This window comes from Mirounga leonina, unplaced genomic scaffold, assembly GCF_011800145.1.
Source record: "Mirounga leonina isolate KUSES-001 unplaced genomic scaffold, KU_Mleo_1.0 Mir_197, whole genome shotgun sequence".
NCBI lineage: Eukaryota > Metazoa > Chordata > Mammalia > Carnivora > Phocidae > Mirounga > Mirounga leonina.
In genome coordinates, this window is record NW_023270494.1 from 5,384,290 (window position 1) to 5,403,974 (window position 19,685).

The 19,685-nt window shown below is 48.7% G+C and overlaps 1 protein-coding gene across 5 annotated transcripts in view; it reads right to left on the reverse strand.

The window, feature by feature from the left end:
* Positions 1-19,625, reverse strand: part of LOC118024249 (cyclin-dependent kinase 3) — a 22,476-nt gene extending 2,851 nt beyond the window's left edge. Inside the window, exons 1-7 of one of the 5 annotated variants that reach the window (XM_035025973.1) lie at positions 19,322-19,625; positions 11,386-11,506; positions 9,462-9,616; positions 1,988-2,078; positions 945-1,070; positions 587-664; positions 383-503 (exon numbers count right to left, since the gene is read on the reverse strand). In XM_035025973.1, the coding sequence (XP_034881864.1) occupies positions 383-503; positions 587-664; positions 945-1,070; positions 1,988-2,078; positions 9,462-9,616; positions 11,386-11,474 (660 nt within the window). In that variant the 5' untranslated portion in view covers positions 11,475-11,506; positions 19,322-19,625. Of the gene's footprint in view, positions 1-382; positions 504-586; positions 665-944; positions 1,071-1,664; positions 2,079-9,461; positions 9,617-11,385; positions 11,507-19,212 lie in introns of those variants that run through there. The other 4 variants (XM_035025972.1, XM_035025974.1, XM_035025976.1 and 1 more) reach the window with 4 other exon arrangements.
* Between the last annotated feature and the right edge of the window lie 60 nt (positions 19,626-19,685).

The window sequence follows — 19,685 nt, forward strand, 5'->3', positions numbered from 1 at the left end:
CCCCCCCCCCCCCCGCCTTCCCTGTCCTTCCCCGTCCTTCCTTCCCCGCCTTCCCCGTCCTTCCCCGTCCTTCCTTCCCCGTCCTTCCCTGCCTTCCCCGTCCTTCCTTCCCCGTCCTTCCCCGTCCTTCCCCGTCCTTCCTTCCCCGTCCTTCCCATCCTTCCCCGTCCTTCCTTCCCCGTCCTTCCTCGTCCTTCCCCGTCCTTCCTTCCCCGTCCTTCCCTGCCTTCCCCGTCCTTCCTTCCCCGCCTTCCCCGTCCTTCCCCGTCCTTCCTTCCCCGTCCTTCCCATCCTTCCCCGTCCTTCCTTCCCCGTCCTTCCCCGTCCTTCCCATCCTTCCCCGTCCTTCCCCGTCCTTCCTTCCCCGTCCTTCCCGCGCTACCTTGACCAGGCTCAGGGGCAGCTCGGAGGCTGCGGCCGAGTCCATGTACTTCTTCAGGTCCTGGCTGAGGAACTCAAACACCAGGTAAAGCTTCCTCTCACTATGCACCACGTCCAGCAGCCTGGCCGGGGGGACACCAGTCAGCACGCGGCTCCCAGCGGGACCGCGACAGGCCCCGCTTCCCCACGTCCTTCCCCAGCTCACCTGACGATGTTGGGGTGCTTAAGCTCTTTGAGCAGGGAGATCTCCCTGATGGCCGTGCTTGGGACTCCCTCGGTTTCCCTGCAGGGCAGGAGCGGACAGCAGTGGCGGCGGCAACCCGGGAGGGGTGCGTCTGCCCCGGGGCAGGCACCCGTGAGGTCCGTGTTCCTAAGAACGGCCTGGCCCCCCAGAGACGGGGCACTGTGCTCCCCAGCCCCTCCTGACACCACCCAGGGCCCTGGGCAAAGCGTGGCCGGAATGCGGACGGGAGGGCCGCCCGGGCGCCCGCCCTCAGACGTGGAGGTGAGGGGCAGGGGCCGCCCCCGGGGCGGGGGGTCTCGGGGGCCGCGGCGGCACTCACAGATCCAGCCTGATCTTCTTGAGGGCCACGAGCTGCCCTGTCTCCTTGTTCTTGGCCTTATACACCACCCCATAGGTGCCCTCTCCGATCTTCTCCACCTTCTGGAACACATCCATAGCCGCAGAGCTGCCCAGGAAACAGAGGGCGCCTGGGGCATTCACCGCCACACCCAGCACCCCCGCCGCCCCTCCGGCCCCCACAGAACACCCTGCCCAGCCGCCCCCCGGGCCCAGGCCCGCCTCTGCGCCCCCCCAGCCCCAGGAGCCCGCCCGGCCCAGGCAGGAAGGTGCCCCAGCTACGGGGCGCAGGAGGGCCCAAACTTCTCAGCAGAGCCCCTGCCTCGGCCCAGGCTCTGGGGGGGTGAAGGCTACCCGGAAGGGCAGCCTGGGGGGCTGGAGTCAGCCCCAGGGCAGAAGTCAGGGGTTGGGAAGGGTTTCTGGGGCCACCCTCCTGCCCTAGGCCGCACGGCCAGGGTGAGGGGCTGGGCCCCAACTGTCTGGGACGCTCGGCCTCCTCTGAGGGCAGAACTTCGGTGGGGGCGGCCCCCCTGCATCCTGAGCCCACCACCCCGGCCCTGGGGGCCCCTAACACCCCTCCCACAAACCCCAGCCCAGAATTCACCAGAAACCCTGCGCTCCTGGGGCCTCACTGCCAGCAGGCTGCCTGCTCCGCGGCTCCCCCTCCTGGCCCCCTCCGGCGCTGCACCACGTGCACACAACGCAAGGTCTCCCCCACTGGGGCCTTTATTCATGAGGACCTTCCAGAACCCTCCATATTCCCCCTCGAGGCTCAGGTCCCAGCACCCCACAGCTCAGCCTCCAGCAGGCTCCTAGCGGGGAGGGGGGGGAGGTGTCCAGAACAATCCAAATTAGCAACCCCTCCGCTTCGGTCCAGCTCCAGAAAAAGGCTGTCACTCTGGGGAAGGTCCTGCATCTTCTCTGCTCAGGCATCTCCAGTGGGCTTGGCCTCAGGAGCAGGCTGGGGGGGGACGGTTGCCAGGAACTGCCATTTGCTCCTGGCCGTTGTCCCTCTCTTGCTGGTACCTCCTCTGCTCCCGGACGGCTTGTTCCAACAAGGGGAGATTCATTCCTTCCACACAGGTCAGCACCCGGGCCTTCACCACGGAGCCTCCATCTGAAAGACACAAGCACGAGGCACTAGCAGTGACTGACCCCCGTGTCAGCAACACACCCCACGGACGCATTCCAGCTGTTTCCCCCGGACTCACTCTCAGGATGAGTTTGAAGGATGGCATTCGGACACTGGTAACCTTTCTCTACTTGGGCTTCAGAACGGTGGGCCTGCCGCACACTATCCCCACACGTGTCTGGAGCTTAGGGGAGAGCCTGAAAATCCCACTTCTCCATGGAGGAAGGGCCAGATAGATGTCCCCTCTAACGTCCGTCTTTTGTCATCTTAATTCCCGCCACCTTCCCTGCCCCAAGTGCCCAGGGTTGAGGAGGGGTCGCAATCACCATCCCAGTTCTCCATTTGTACTAAGGGAAGGGCCTCCTTAGCATACTGGGCCCCACTGACATTGAAAATTGGGGCAAAGAGAACCCCATAATTAGTAAATCCAAGGGGGGAGTTTGGCCTTGTAGAGGTAAGTCATCCCACCCTGGACAAGGGGCTGGGAGGTGCTTCTAACACACTGCTGTGTTGACCTGATGGAAAGATCTGTCAACGTGCAGGTGACCTCAAGCAGGAGAGACATCTGGGCCTGCCCTAACAGGTTTTTTTTTAAGTAGGCTCCACGTGAGTTGAGAGAACAACCCCGAGATCAAGTAGTCAGATGCTCGACCAACTGAGCCACCCAGGAGCCCCGTTTTTTAAATTTTTTTCATCCATGTTCTTTATGCTCTCTGGTCACGTCAACAAACATAATCAGTGTTCTAGGACATCCTGTTTCCTTTGATGCGGTTTTGAGATACAGCCTCTCTGGTTAGATAGGTCATGCCTTGCCTTCCTCCTAGTCTAGACCACTTTCTTTCTTCTCTTCCTTGTTTCTTTCCTTCCTTTCTTTTCCTTCCTTCCTTCCTTTTCTTCCTACCTCCCTCCCTCCCTCCTACTCTCTCTCTCTTTCTTTTTTTAAGTAGGCTCTACACCCAATGTGGGGCTTGACCCTGGCATGGGGCTCAATTTCATGACCTGAGCCGAAACCAAGAGGCAGATGCTTAACTGACTAAGCCACCCAGGCACCCTGCACAGAACTTTCCTTACATGATGCCTATCAGCTCTTTCCTCCCATCAGCCTGGGGAAACCCGCCCTCCTAGATTTATATTGAGGAACATGTTGTTTCTCCCTGTGAATGAAAAATATTATTAAACATGGAAGTGACCTTAAGAAATATGATTATCACAAGGGACAAACTGGGCAATTCTTTTTTTTTTTTTAAAGATTTTATTTATTTATTTGAGAGAGAAAATGAGATAGAGAGAGCATGAGAGGGGGGAGGGTCAGAGGGAGAAGCAGATTCCCTGCCGAGCAGGGAGCCCGATGCGGGACTCGAACCCGGGACTCCAGGATCATGACCTGAGCGAAGGCGGTCGCTTAACCAACTGAGCCAACCAGGTGCCCAAACTGGGCAATTCTGTCAGTCCATCTGCAGGTCCTTGTAACTGGGATACAAGAACAGCATTTGAAGAAATAACTGCAGGGAGGGGAGAAGAGAGTCTACAGACAAGACGGCTAGAGAGTCCTTTAGGGGAATTTTTTTCAAGCTTAACGAATTCAGAGCAACAGAGGGACTGAATGCCAAGGGCAGTGGGAATGCAGTGGGTGGAGGCATGGGTAGGAGAGAGGGAAGGGGTGATGGAAAGAACAGACCTTTTAGGATGTCTGTCCGAGCAGGGAAGGAGGATCATAGCGAGGTAGGGATACAGAGCAGAAAATGATGACACTGTTATTATTTTAATATAGAAGAAGCTTGAGTGATTTATACGCTGAGAGGGAAGAGGCAGTGCTAACAGGTTAAGGACTCAGTTGAGAGGGCAAAGTCCCCATGGGAGGACAGCCATGAGTCACGCTGCAGGGAAGATGGGCCCTTCCTCCTCCCAGACGGGAAGAAAGGGGACACTGGCGCGTGTGGACACGGGTAATTTTAGGAGGGGCTCTTGCTGCGGCCTCTGTTGGACCTGGGACTTAGGAGGTGAGGCAGTCTACCGAAAGGGGCGAGGAGGTGATGAAGTAGGGGTCTCCTGTGACAGGCGAGTGACGCATGGTGGGAGGGGGTGGACCGGGATGCGCATAAGGCCCTAGTGCAGGCAGTGGTGATGGAAGGCAAGGGCCGGAAACTTCCACCAGGAAAGGGGTTGCCATGGCAGCGAGGCCAGGCTGGAGCAGAGGAAAGTGAACAGGAGAGAAGGCAGGAGAAAAAGGAGCCCGAAGTGCACAGGTCCTGCGGGGCTGAAGAGCAGGGAGGTACCAGGAGTCAGGGCTGCAGTCCCAGGTGGCAGAGGCGTGGCCGTGGCTGTGGGAGGCAGAAGTGGGACAGAACCGGTTGGCCGCAGAGAAGAACAAAGGTGTGAACGGCAAACCCGAGCAGCTAGCAGGCTGCTGGCCCCACCTCTGGGCCCTGCGGCGTGTGTGACCGGGAAGGCTGACCAGGCTCTACATGGGGATGGGAGGGGAGCTGTGGTCCTGGGAAAGCGCCAGGTTTCAGGCAGACGAGAGCGTAAAAAGCCTTTCAGGGAGGAGCGAAGGTTCCAGAAGACACAACAGGAAGGCTTGTAAGGGCAGGGACCAGCGAGAAGAAAACCAGACGGGTAGGATTTATGGCGAGGGCTCAAGGGCAACCTCGCGCTGTAGGCAAGGTCACCTACAGCCGGGAATTCTCCTAGGAACTCCTAGGAAAGGCTGGGTCCCAACACACCCACCCTGGGAGGGACCCCTCAGGCTCTTGCTTGGTACTCCAAGAACCCGTCAGAGCCAGTGGGTTTCTGGCAGGCATTTCTTCACCTTTTTGGTCTCCTCGGCTCGCTGTGTGCACAAATTTCGGGAAAGTGACTTTATTTTTCTTTTTAAGTTTTACTTATTTAATCTCTACACCCAACGTGGGGCTCAAATGCACGACCCCGAGATCAAGAATCACGTGCTCTTACGACTGAGCCGGCCAGGTGTCCCAGAAAGGTGACTTTAGGAGGCCTCTTGTCTGTCCTTAGAGTTGCTAACCTTGCCACCTGACAGATCTGTGTCTAGTTGATGTTTGTGCCCCCCTGGACTTAGGACCTGACCGGGACCAGACACACAGAGGTTTGGAAGCAGCCAGGCAGGAACGTTGCAGACCAGGGATCAGCAGCCACCTCCACACTCAGCCCACACTCTGGCCCTTCCTCCTCATGGCTCTTTACTTCCGTGTGTCAGTTTCAAAGGATGAGCACGTCTTACTGAGAAATTAGAAATTTAGGGGGAAGTTTTTTCTTAAGAAAAAAAAAAAACCACACAGATTGTGATGAAAATAATGCCAAGCAGTCAAGTAGCCAGAGCCCAGGGAGAATGCTGCCTGACCCGAGGCTTGATCATTCGGGTTCAGGTTTGGGGGGCGGGGGCAAGGACACTTGAGAGTGTTGCTTGCTGCCTGTGCCTTCCAGGTGCATCGGGGCTGATCCATCTGCTTCTACAGCGGGGCCTTTGGGGGAGGCCCAGGTGTTGGCTGATCCCTGCTGTACGGCGTTCCTGCCGTGCTTTCGTGGACCTTTCGTGGACCGATGGGAGCAGCCAGTGGTAACGATCCTTGCCTGGATTCATTATTTTATCAGGACTTTTAAAGAAGTGCCTTTCGGGCGCCTGGGTGGCTCAGTTGGTTAAGCGACTGCCTTCGGCTCAGGTCATGATCCTGGAGTCCCGGGATCGAGTTCCGCATCGGGCTCCCTGCTCGGCGGGGAGTCTGCTTCTCCCTCTGACCCTCTTCCCTCTCGTGCTGTCTCTCATTCTCTCTCTCTCGAATAAATAAATAAAATCTTTAAAAAAAAAAAAAAAGAAGTGCCTTTCGACATTTCCTGCATTTATGCACTGTGATTCTTCTCTCAAGAACATTTCCTCACCCACCGTGAGCCGTCCCTGAACTACAATCCATTCAGAAAAAGGCAGGGGAAAGAAGGTTTAATGCAACCAGGAGGAAGCAATCAGCCAATTCCAGACCCGAGCTCTCTAATAAATGGCATAAAAAAAGGACAGAACTCTTACAGAGACTTGGGGTACGTAAGCCAAATGCAATAAATGGACTTTGGATCCTGATCGGAACTAACCCATTTTAAAAAGCCATGGAGGGGAAGGGAGTGAACATGGACAAGGTATTAGATTATATCAAGGGACAGCTGTTTTGTTGGGGATGACGGTGGCAGTGGTTGAGGCATATGAGGTGTTTACGGGGAAATGAAATGTCAGATTTGCACCAAAAGACACCAGCAAAATATTTGTATCTGTATTTGCAGTCGGGCCTTAGCATCCTGGACACTGGGCTGTGGGCTCCCAGGAGCTCCAAGGATGCACTGCAGGGCTGGGGGTACAGGAGAAAGCCTCAGGTGACCTAGGCTATAGTCAAAGTGGAAATCATTTGTGCAAAGGCCCTCTGTACCCCTTCCCACCCTCACTCCTGATGCCTCTCTCAAATCAGTAAGAGGGCAGGAATTCTGCAAGCTAGCTCAAAGGCTTAAGCCTGAATAAAGATGAACTTTGGGGCGCCTGGGTGGCTCAGTCGTTAAGCGTCTGCCTTCAGCTCAGGTCATGATCCCAGGGTCCTGGGATCGAGCCCCGCATCGGGCTCCCTGCTCCGTGGGAAGCCTGCTTCTCCCTCTCCCACTCCCCCTGCTTGTGTTCCCTCTCTCGCTGTGTCTCTCTCTGTCAAATAAATAAAATCTTTAAAAAAAAAAAAAAAGATGAACTTTTATTAAATCAAAGATAAAAGTAAGCACCATCTAATAACATTTTTTCTAGCACATTTCATCCAGAGTTAAAAACCACCATGACTTTTAGGAAGGAAGTTGGTGTTATAAGGTAAGAAATAAATGTTTGCATCCTTCAATAAAGCAATTCTACTTTTAGGAAACTATCCTGAAGAAATAATCTGAAAATGGGGTGCCTGGGTGGCTCAGTCGTTAAGCATCTGCCTTCAGCTCAGGTCATGATTGCAGGGTCCTGGGATCGAGCCCCACATCGGGCTCCCCGGTCCGCGGGAAGCCTGCTTCTCCCTCTCCCACTCCCCCTGCTTGTGTTCCCTCTCTCGCTATGTCTCTCTCTGTCAAATAAATAAATAAAATCTTAAAAAAAAAAAAATCAGAAAATGGACAAACACAGTGCATGAGGATATTAACTGTAGCATTTTTAATATATATCGAGGTATACAGTTTTTTTTTATTTTTTATTTTTATTTTTTTAAGTAGGCTCCATGCCCAGCATGGAGCCCAATGCAGGCTTGAACTCACGACCTGAGATCAAGACCTGAGTTGAGATCAAGAGTCAGACACTTAACCAACTGAGCCACCCAGGTGCCCCAAAAGATACAATTTTTTTTTTTAAGGTTTTATTTATTTGACAGAGAGAGACACAGCGAGAGAGGGAACACAAGCAGGGGGAGTGGGAGAGGGAAAGGGAGAAGCAGGCTTCCTGCTGAGCAGGGAGCCCAGTGAGGGACTCGATCCCAGGACCCTGAGACCATAACCTGAGCCGAAGGCAGACACTTAACAACTGAGCCACCCAGGCGCCCCAAAAGATACATTTTTTAAAACGTTTTTCCCCCTCTGGCTATAAAAGCAATATATCTTCACTGTAAAATGCTAACACAAATACAAAAAAATCCCACAGTCCCACCACCCAGAAATAACTGCTATTAACATTTTGGTGAATAATCTTTCAAACTTCTATGTATATAAAAAAAAGTATATTAGGTATGCCTGGCTAGCTCAGTCCACAGAGCATGTGACTCTTCATCTTGGGGTTTTAAGCTCAAGCCACACTTTGGGTGTAGAGATTACTTAAAAATAAAATCTTTAAAAAAAAATGGGATCATACGATACATATTGTATTGTAAACTGCTTTTTCTTAGTAAGATATTGTGAACATCAGGGCACCTGGGTGGCTCAGCTGGTTGAGCATCCGACTCTTGATTCGGCTCAGGTCATGATGTCAGAGTCATGGGATTGAGCCCTGCACTGGGCTCTGCGCTAGGCATGGAGACTGGTTGGGATTCTCCTCTCCTTCTGCCTCTCCCTGCTTCCCCTCTCCCCGCTTTACCCCTGGTCACGCTCTCACGCGCTCTCTCTCAAAAAAAAAAAGAAAATATTGTGCACATCTCTTCATGTCAACTGATAAAAATTTACAGCACCATTTTTAATGGCTGCACAATATCCTACTAACTGAATATACCATAATTCCTTTAACCAGTAAGTGCACAGTATATTTATAAGAGCAAAAAATGGAAACAATATAAATGTGCAATGGTCTTGTGAATTAATACACATCTAATCTATAAAATAGTATATAGCCATAAAACACTACATCTACAAAAATTTTAAAAACATGGGGAAATGTTTATGATACAATATGAAGTCTAAATAACCAGATACAACATTACATATGATATCAACCATGTAAAGGAAGACGACACAGGGATAGCCAGCAGAGAGAGGCAAAGAATTCATTCAAGTACCTAGGTTTTAAAAAGCAACCTTCAACTCTTTTTTTTAAGATCTTATTCATCTATTTGAGATAGACAGTGAGAGAGAGAGAGCACAAGTGGGGTGGGGGGAGCAGTGGGAGAGGGAGAAGAAGACTCCCCGCTGAGCAGGGAGCCCGATGCAGGAACTTGATCTCAGGACCCCGGGATCATGACCTGAGCCGAAGGCAGACGCTTCACCAACTGAGCCACCCAGGCGCCCTGCAACCTTCAACTCTTGATGCCGGAGAGATTCTGCCAAGTTGATGGGATTCCTTTCCTTCTATTTCTCTTACCCTGACTTCCTGGCCTGTTATTCCAGCCCCATCCTCGCCTTGCCTTAGTTTTCTAATCTATGGAACAGCAACAATAAGACTCAGTTTAAAGACCTGGTGGGCAGGGGAGGGGGGAGTGGGGATGGGTTAGCCCGGTGATGGGTATTGAGGAGGGCACGTACTGCAGGGAGCGAAAACAATGAATCGTGGATCACCACATCAAAAACCAATGATGTATTGTATGGTGACTAACATAACGTAATAAAATTTAAAAAAATAAAAAAATAAAAAATAAAAAATAAAGACCTGGTGGGCAAATTCAAAAAGATGGAAGCAAACCGTGTAGTACCAGGCCTGGTATGTGGTGGGCCTTCAGAAATTAGTGATTTCTCTCTTCTCTCACTTCCCTAGAGCAGGTCCACTGAGCCGATCATGTGTGTTTCCCATGAGTCCTTGAACTTGTGGGCTGATTTGGAAGGGAAGCTAGTCCTGTGGGAGACTCCTGTTGGGTCAGAAGCCAGGCCCAGTCCTAACCGAAGACTGCCCCACCAGGACCCGGTGTGAAAAGGGAATGTGAAGCATTGGCTTACCCTGGTGCTCCAGCTCTCCGAGGACAAGGTACAGGGAGTCCTTCTGGGCTTGGAACGGCTCCACCAACTTGGTGCAGACCAGGATCTGGTGCTCATCAGATCCATGCTGAGCTCTCAGCGTCACTCGGGATTGGGTCATATCATAGAGGCACAGCCTGCAGGTCAGGGAAAGTGTGATCATTTTTGTCCAGAAAGAGAACAAACACAAAAAGCTCAAAAGGTTCTGGGAGGCCAATATACCCATGGGCCTCTGATCAGAGAAATAAAAATGGCAGCAACAAGTCAGAAAAATTGTTTCCAGTCTACATTATAAAGATATAAATTACATGCATTACAAGGCACCTGTTTATTTTTTATTTTTTTTTTAAAGATTTTATTTATTTATTTGACAGAGAGACAGCTAGAGAGGGAACACAAGCAGGGGGAGTGAGAGAGGGAACACAAGCAGGGGGAGTGGGAGAGGGAGAAGCAGGCCTCCTGCCGGAGGGAGAGAGGGAACACACACACTCGCTGTGCTCCCACTCCCTGTTTGTGTTCCCTCTCTCGCTCTCTCTGTCAAATAAATAAAATCTTTAAAAAAAATGATTTTATTTATTTACTTGAGAGAGAGAGCATGAGCAGGGGGAGTGGCAGAGGCAGAGGGAGAAGCAGACTCCCTGCCGAGCAGGGAGCCCAACGCGGGGCTCGATCCTAGGACCCTGGGACCATGACCTGAGCCAAATGGCAGACGCTTAACTGACTGAACCACCCAGGTGCCCTCGTTGTGGTTTTAATTTGCATTTCCCTGTGACTAATGATGTTGAGCATCTTTTCATGTGCTTATTATCCATTTGTGTATATATATATATCTTTTTGGCATATGCAAAATTGTTTACTTTCTGTATGACCGCTAAGTGTTATGTATATCCTCTCTTGTGAAGTGTCTATTCAAGTCTTTGCCCTCCTCCTTTTTAACATTCTGTAACATATGCTTTTCCCCTCTGGTTCTACTTAGGTATAACTGAAATATAATAAACTATACATATTTAAGGTACACACTTTGACATTTGACATTTTATACACTTGAGCAACTGTCTGCACAATCAATAATGAACACATCGTTTCATCACCCTGAAAAGTTCCCTCTTGCATTTTCATATTCCTCCAACACACCACAGCCAGGCAATCCTTGCAGGCAACTGGCCTGCTCTTTTTTCACTATAGATTTTTTTTGCATTTTCTAAACTTTTACATAAATGGAACCATACAACATCTAATTTTTTTTGGCCTGGTTTCTTTCTTTTTTTTTTAACGATTTTATTTTTTTTAAGTAATCTCTACACCCAACACGCAGCTTGAACTCACAACCCTGAGATCGAGAGTCACATGTTCTACTGACTGAGCCACCCAGGTGCCCCATCAACAGTCTTTTTAAATTCAGCCACTCTAGTGGGCATATAGGAGTACCTCGTTGTAGTTTTAATTTGCATTTCCCTAATGATACTATACATATGTGGTGTGAACACACACCCATCCACATATTCATGGACATCCATACACGAGCGTGTCTAAATGAATCACCAAAAGGTTAGCAACGGCTGTCCAGAGAGAGGGATTATGGGTGATTTTCACTTGCTTTCTTTACACTTTTATGGATTGTCTACTTTTTTCCAGTGGAAATATATTAATGTCTTAGCACTTAAAAAATAAGTTGAAAAGGGACGCCCGGGTGGCTCAGTCAGGGGTGCGTGCGACTCTTGATCTTGGGGTCATGAGTTTAAGCCCCATGTTGGGTGTAGAAATTACTTGAATAAATAAAACTTCAAAAATTAAAAAAAAAAACTAAACAAACTTATAATAACACCATTTTAATTGTTTTTTTCTGGCGGGGGGTTGTGGGAGGCACTGAAACATCCCCCCACCCTATGAAAAAAACCATTCTCACCTGCCGAATGTTCTCAGTGTGCCCCCGTTGGGAACTTGGCCAGCACTGACTTCCCAGGGGAAGTAATAGATCCCAGGTTTGGGCAGCATCTCAAATAGCTGGGCGGGATTTCTGAAGATTCCTGACAAGCCAAGCAGACCACAAGACTGAGATTAGCAGATACCCAAGACCAGCAACACCCGAAAGGCTAGTTCCAGTGGCACTTTAGTATTTAAAGATATTTAAGAGTGGGAATTTAATATTTAAGAGTGGTAGTTTAATATTTAAAAATTTTTTTGATCAGTTATGCATTCACTAATTTATTTATTTATTTATTTGACAGAGAGAGACACAGCGAGAGAGGGAAGACAAGCAGGGGGAGTGGGAGAGGAAGAAGCTGAGCAAGGAGCCCGATGTGGGGCTTGATCCCAGGATCCTGGGATCACAACCCGAGCCGAAGGCAGACCCCCAACGACTGAGCCACCCAGGCGCCCCATTCACTAATTTAAAAAAGCAAAATGATATAACCTGGGAGATGCAGTCTGTTGGGTGTGGGAATCTCGGGTTTCGGCTTGGGTCATGATCTCGGGGGGTGAGATCAAGCCCCGTGTCAGGTTCCTCGCTCTGCACGGAGTCTGCTTGAAACCTCTCTCTCTCTCCCTCTGCCCCACGAGCAACCCCCATGCATAGGCACGCTTTCTCTCTCAAATAAATAAGTAAATCTTAAAAAAAAAAAAAAAACTACGTGGAGAACTGTCATCCCACTCCGATCCCTCTGTAATTCAGTCCCACCCTGATCCCCCCGAAGAGGGGTCTATAAAGGGACAGACAGTATCTCACCATCTCTGTCACAACTATTCAATGTTGCCATAATAGTATGAAGACAGTCACAGACAATACACAGAGAAACGAGTGAGACTTGCTCCTTAAGCTTTATTTACAAAAACATGCAATGAGCTGGATCTGATCTGTGTTGAAGTTTGCCAACCCTGGCCCTTAAAGAAAATCATTTTTATTTATTTCTTATGTAACCTTCCAGGGTTTCATTATGCAAACAATAACAAAGATATTTATTTCCCCTCTATACTCTAAATTTTTTTTTTTTTAATTTTATTTATTTGAGAGAGCGAGCACGAGCAGGGGTGGGAGAGGGACAGACGGAGAGAATCTCAAGGAGACTCCACACCCATCACACAGCGTGCAGCCAGACTCGGGGCTCAGTCTCATGACCCTGAAATCATGACCTGAGCCAAAATCAAGAGTAGGATGTTTAACCGACTAAGCCACCAGGTGCCTAACCCCTTCCCTCTATACTATATATGCTGTTCTGTATTTTGATTTTTTTCACCTAATGTATTTTTTTTAAGATTTTATTTACTTAGAGAGAGAAAGAGAGCGAGAGCACAAGCAGGGGGAGTGGCAGAGAGAGAAGCAGGCTCCCTGCTGAGCAAGGAGCCCGATGTGGGACTCGATCCAGGACTTGGGATCATGACCTGAGCTGAAGGCAGACGCTTAACCAACTGAGCCACCCAGATGTCCCAATATATTTTGACATTCTTTCATAATTGTACATAAAGTGAGTTTTCCTTTTTTTTTTAGTAGGCTCCACACCCATCGCAGAGCTCAGGGTGGGCCTGAACCAATGACCCTGAGATCAAGACAGGAGCTGAGATCAAGAGTTGGACGCCCAACTGACGGAGCCACCCAGATGCCCCTACAGGTTTGTTTTTTTAAATATAAATCTAAAACTATTCTAAAATAAAAAGGTTATTAAAAAAAAAAAATGAAGACCCCGGGGTGCCAGGGTGGCCCCCTTCCGTTTGGGTTTCTCTGATGTTTTTCTCATGGTTAGACTAGGGTTATGAGTTTTGTTAGTAATTTTAAAAAGAGAAAACATTGGTTTAATAAGTCATGTGATAATAATGCAAAGGACACTTGGCAGGCTTTTTAAGATGAGGCATCGTATGCACTCATATGGCAGGATCGCCAAGATAGACCATCAGGGGAAAAGGTAAGGAGCAGGCATGTACATAAAATATGTATGTGTGAAAGAACACTCCAGAACATTAGGATCCATGTGTAGAAAATGTTAGGGAAGTGGGGATTCAGGAATAATTATTCAGTGACAAAGGAACCCTGGGGGCGCCTGGGTGGCTCAGATGGTTAAGCGTCTGCCTTTGGCTCAAGTCATGATCCTAGGTTCCTGGGATCGAGTCCCGCATTGGGCTCCCTGCTAGGCGGGGAGCCTGCTTCTCCCTCTGCCTCTGCCTCTCTCTCTCTCTCTGACTTTCATGAATAAATAAAATAAAACATTAAAAAAAAAAAAAGGAACCCTGAAGGTGATAGGTTTCAACTGTTTAACAGGCTAAACCAAGGGAGACAGAAACACAGGAAATGTCAATGAAATCATCCCAAGTAAGATCCTTGCAGAAGCCAGATAATACAGCTTTAGCACAGAAGCTTAATATTAGGGGAGCCCGGGTGGCTCAGCTGGTTAAGCGTCTGACTCTTGATCTCAGCCCAGGTCTTGATCTCAGGGTCGTGAGTTCAAGCCCCACATTCGGATCTGCACTGGGCATAGAGCCTACTTAATTAAAAAAAAAAGGTAAAAGAAACTTAATGTTACCTAGAACCTTGCATAACAGGTGTTAGTACCCTCTAACGAGGTCATCAGGACTGTCACTGGTCAATGTTCAAGGATCATTTCAAGTCAGAACAACAGCACAGGGCAAATGGCCAAGGCCTAGTCCTATTGCTCTAAGTGCAGATGTTCTATATCCCTGCGACCAGGGAGCAGAGCCATTCCTGGACCCAGAAATGAGAGAGCCCCCAAATCATCTTTGGCATGAGAGAGAAGCAAAAAACAAAACAAAGCAAAACCAAAAATCAGCCAAGAGAAGAAAAAAAATGTATTGGGTCCTGTTTTGGGATAATGGGGACAATTCTGTCCCATCTAGCAAAAAGGTAAAAACTTAGACTCTTTTTTTATTTTTTTAAGATTTTATTTATTTATTTGACAGAGAGAGAGAGATAGCGAGAGCAGGAACACAAGCAGGGGGAGTGGGAGAGCGAGAAGCAGGCTTCCCACCGAGCAGGGAGCCCAATGTGGGACTCGATCCCAGGACCCTGGGATCATGACCTGAGCCGAAGGCAGACGCTTAACGACTGAGCCACCCAGGCGCCCTAGACTCTTTTTTTAAAAAGTAATTTTTCTAGGGGTACCTGGGTGGCTTAGTCGGTTAAGCGTGCGACTCGGCTTCTGCTCTGGTCATGTGTGATCTCAGGGTCCCAGGCTTGAGCCCTGCATTTGGCTCTGTGCTCAGTGGTGAGTCTACTTGAGGATTCTCTCCCTCTACCCCTCCCCCCACCCCCCTCCCCATCTAAAATAAATAAATCTTTTTTTTTTAATTTTTTTTTAAGGTTTTTATTTATTCAACAGAGAGAGAGAGCACAAGTAGGCCGAGTGGCAGGCAGAGGGAGAGGGAGAAGCAGGCTCCCCGCCGAGCAAGGAGCCCGATGCGGGGCTCGATCCCAGGACCCTGGGATCATGACCCGAGCTGAAGGCAGCCGCTTAACCGACTAAGCCACCCAGGTGCCCCTAAAATAAATAAATCTTAAAATTTTTCTACTCTCAAGTACCACATATACTATAAACTAAGCTATAAATAACTACGTCATTAAATTTATTTTTATTTTTTATTTTATTCATACAGTAGAATTGACTCTTTGGAGGCGTATATGCTTTTGCAAATTTCAACCTCATTGATTTTTTTTCAAGTTTACTTATTTATTTAAGTAATCTCTATGCCCAACACAGGGCTCAAACCCACAACCCTGAGATCAAGAGTAGCATGCTCTGCTGACTGAACCAGCCAGGCGCCCCATCATTGATTATTCATTCATCCATTTCTTTATGTTTAAAGATTTTATTTATTATTTATTTATTATTTATTTGAGAGAGAAAGCGTGCAGGAGTGGGGTGAGGGGCAGAGGGAGAGGGAGAAGCAGACTCTCCACTGAGCAGGGAGCCTGATTAAGGGTTCAATCCCAGGACCCTGAGATCATGACCTAAGCCAAAGGCAGACACCTGACTGACTGAGCCACCCAGCTACCCCAGTTTTTAATTTTATTTATTTTTTAAAGATTTATTTATTTTTTGGGGGGGTGAAGGGCAGAGGGAGAGAATCATCAAGCAGACTCCCCGCTGAGTGCAGAGCCCTATGCAGGGCTCAATCCCACAACCCATTAGATTACGACCTGAGCTAAAACCAAGAGCCAGATGCCCATCCAACTGAGCCACCCAGGCGCCCCACCCCTGATTTTTTTTTTTCAAGCAAAAGTTGCTATGTGTTTATTAAGACATTTCTGTTAATTTCCTTAAGCGCAGCTGGCTCAGTAAATCATTATCCATATACCATCAGACATGCAAGAAAGTTTCTGAGAAGCTGTATCAAGGCTGGCTTTTCTTATGGCTTAGCCAGGTTTCCGTCTGAGTAATAATCTGTACTGTAGCGCTTTGCCCTTTCCATTCCCCAAGGCAAAACATCCACTGCTGGGAGAAAAATCCACAGTATGAACAAGAGAAATAGGCTTCTTTTTTTAACGACTGGGAAATTTGAAAAATACCGTACAGGAAGGATGGAAAGGATGGTGACCCGATTTGACTGCTTCTTTCATTTTTTTCCGAAGCAATTGGTAAGATATCTATGGTAGGACTGAAGGTCAGAAAAGTAATACCTGTAAGTAAGTTCATGATAGCTTTTATCAGCTTTGGGTTTCTTTCTTGGAGATAAGAATCTTCATTGTAGGGGCACCTGGGTGGCTCAGTCATTAAGCATCTGCCTTCAGCTCGGGTCATGATCCAGCTCAGGTCATGATCCCAGGGTCCTGAGATTGAGCCCCACATTGGGCTCCCTGCTCAGCGGGGAGTCTGCCTCTCCCTGTGCCCCCCACCCACCGCTCATGCGTGCTCTCACTCTTGCTCTCAAAAATTAATAAATAAAATCTTTTTAAAAAATTCATATTGAGGGGCGCCTGGGTGGCTCAGTTGGTTAAGCGACTGCCTTCAGCTCAGGTCATGATCCTGGAGTCCCAGATCGAGTCCCGCATCGGGCTCCCTGCTCAGCGGGGAGTCTGCTTCTCCCTCTGACCCTCCTCCTTCTCGTGCTCTCTCTCGCAAAAAAAAAAAAAAATTCATATTGAATTTATGCACTTCACTCCCTCCACAGTCCAAGCTTTCATTAGCTTTGAAACTGGTCTGTTTCCACTATTTTCCTTCTATTGCTCACTCTTTTCAGAACCACCACAGTGATATTTTAAAATGGAAACTATGCCACAGGGAGTACTTTCTGCCAGAACCTCAAGTCTGAATCTAACAATGCCTCTAGATACAACCAACAGCTTACAGAAAATACAGAAACCGAGGAACAAATCAAAGACATCACAGAGATGGTAAAATCCAGATTGTGGGAAATTCAATGCGAAAAATGACCTACCTTTTTCTTCTGTTTCTTTCTTTTTTTTTAAGGTCACACTGGGTGTGACCCTGAGATCAAGACCTAAGCCACCCAGGTGCCACTTGACCTAGCTTTTTCAACAAATAAGTTGAAGAAAAAAATTGTACAGTGGAAACCTATACATTAAAAGAGACTTAAGATTCTTATCAACCAACTGCAATGTGCAGAATTTGTTTGGACCCTGATTTGAACTAACTAACTGTAGACAGTTTTTTATGAAACATTTGAATATCGATTGTAATGACCACAAGACATTTTTGTTAATATTTCCAATTGTGATAATGGGATTGGGATTGTGTTAAAAATAGTTTAAAGATACATACTAAAAGTCTTTATGGATATGATATCCGATTTGCTTTAACATGGAGGGGAATTGGGTGAAGGTACAGTGGATAATTATTGTACCTGGGTGAAAAGTAGATGTTTGTTGTATTATTCCTTCTACCTTTGTACATGTTTGAACAGTTCCACAATTAATATTTAAAAATGTAAATCAGGTCACAAAACCCCACTGAAAATCAATTAAAGGCTTCCTATTATAAATTCCTATTAAAATTTAAAGTCTTTGTGTTGGCCCACAGTGCCACATGGGGTCTGCGCCTGGCCTACCTCTCGGCTCTGACGTTTGCCATAACACTTCCTCTAGCTCACGCTCACCCTCAGGACCTGCATACTTGCTCTTCCTCAGACTTGAGCAGTCTTCCCCAGACCTTCACATAACTGGTTCTCTTTCCCTATTTAGGTCTCAGTTCATCCTCCGACTCCTCAGCAAGGCCTTCCCTGTTCACCCTATCTAAATTAGCATTCTCCACCACCCCCAGTCCCTCTATCCCCTTAGCTTGATTTATTTTCTTCATTGTAGTTTACTAAGTAATAGAATTTCAGAGTGTGATTTGTTTACTTCTTTAATGCCTCTGTCTCCCACTAGATTATCAGCTCCATGAGGGCATTATTCCTCACAGTATCCCCTTGTGCCTAAAACCATGTCTGGGCATTATGAAATAGTTATTGAATAGAATGTATTCATGAAGATCATCTACCCCTACACTCAACCTGGACACAGAGAACCCAAACCACATCTTACTGCCTACATTAACAGAACTTTGTGGTCCTATGCCTTCATTAGCATTTTTTTTTTTTTTTAACTCTTCTTGACTGTCCAGCCCAGGCAAATGGTTTAACCATTAACAGCCAGTTTGCCTTCTGAGGTTATCTGAATTCCCTCGCCTTGATGTTTCCACCAATTTTCTACTGTTGTACAGGGGTTCTTACCCAGTCCTGAAATGAAAGACACGCCTTAGACTAAACTTCCAACTCTCAATAAATTCTGGCCTTACCTTCTCCTAGACACTGCCAAAGGTTTGCCAAGTAGTGTTTGTCCTTACCTGAGTAAGCAATCCCCTCACCTTCGTCTTATGATGTTGTGTTGTGGTATCTGGGGAGGGGGCTTTTGACAAGAGGACTACAATCCAAACACAGCAGCCAAACTAAGTATTTTAACGCCGGGGAGCATTAAAAACATAATCAGTAACAGTGCCTTGCCCTGATATACTGAGTTTGGGGCAAAAGGAAAAATGAGTAATAATGATCTTGTCTTTATTAATCTTGATTAGTGCTCCCTTAAATTACATCGGAGGTGAATGCCTCATTTACCTTACCGTATTCCCGGTACTGTTACTAAAAACTGATGCAATAAAAAACAGAGTATGAAGTGCACAGTTTTAAAAAATCTGTGGATTTTTTACGTGGATTCATATGTTGTTTGAAGTTATAAGGGTATGTTAGGGAGAGAGAAAGGAGATGGTGTAGTGTGCCCTATCTTCATTAATAGTATTAAGTCAAAAGGTAACTAAAGCAAGAGCTAGCATGTATTTTATGTAATCAGAATTAAAAACACAACTGGTTAAAAGTGGCTGCCTCTGAGGATGGGGAGCTCTTGCTTTTTATTACAAATTCTCCGATACTAGGTTTCCTAAACATGGACATCTATTACTTCGACGACGACGGTGGTGATAACTGTGAAAGCAAAAAAAGTCTGGATTCCAAGACTTCTAAACGGCCAGCCCGGCCCCATTCTGGTCCACACCCACCCCATTAATGGGGAGGAGGGCCCGCAACCCCACACCCGGCTCCCCGAAGCCAACGCTTCTGGCAGCAAGGATGCCATTATCTGAACAAAAGATTACTGGAGGCCTCTTCCCCGGCGACTTCCGTCCTCCTCCTTTTTTCCTCCAATTTGGGAGGGTCTGGGGAAACCCTGCGACAACCCTCCCCAGCAGCGCCGCGCGGCCCAGAAGCTCAAACCACGCCACCCCCGGCCCCCACCAACGACCTTCAGCCCTCGGGAGGCCTCCGCAGGCGGACCCGGAAGCGGCGGGACCGACGCGTCCCACGGCGCAGGCGCAGTCCTCCTCAGCCGCGTTGTCCCGCCCCTTCCCTACCTCCTCGCCAACCTGTCGGGGCGTCGCGGCGGCCGCGGTTCCCTCTTTCCGCCTCGCGCGATCGCGTGACGAGGGAGGGGCGGGTTACCAGGAGCGCCCGGCTTTCCTCCCTCCCCGCCCCCGGGGCAATTTCTTGGCGGTCTTCCGGGGCTGCCTCCCCGGGGGGGCCGCTCTAGGACGCCCCCGGACGAGAGCGGAGGACGCGCCCGCCCCGCAGCCGCGTACGGCCGTGACCACGCCCGCGCCGGCGCCGCTCCGCCTCCGCCGCGGTCGCTAGCGCGCCCACCGGCCGCGGGGAAGGGGAGGGGGCGGGCCGGGGCGGGCCGGGGCGAGCGGGGGCGGGGCCTCGCGCCGTCTTGGGGCT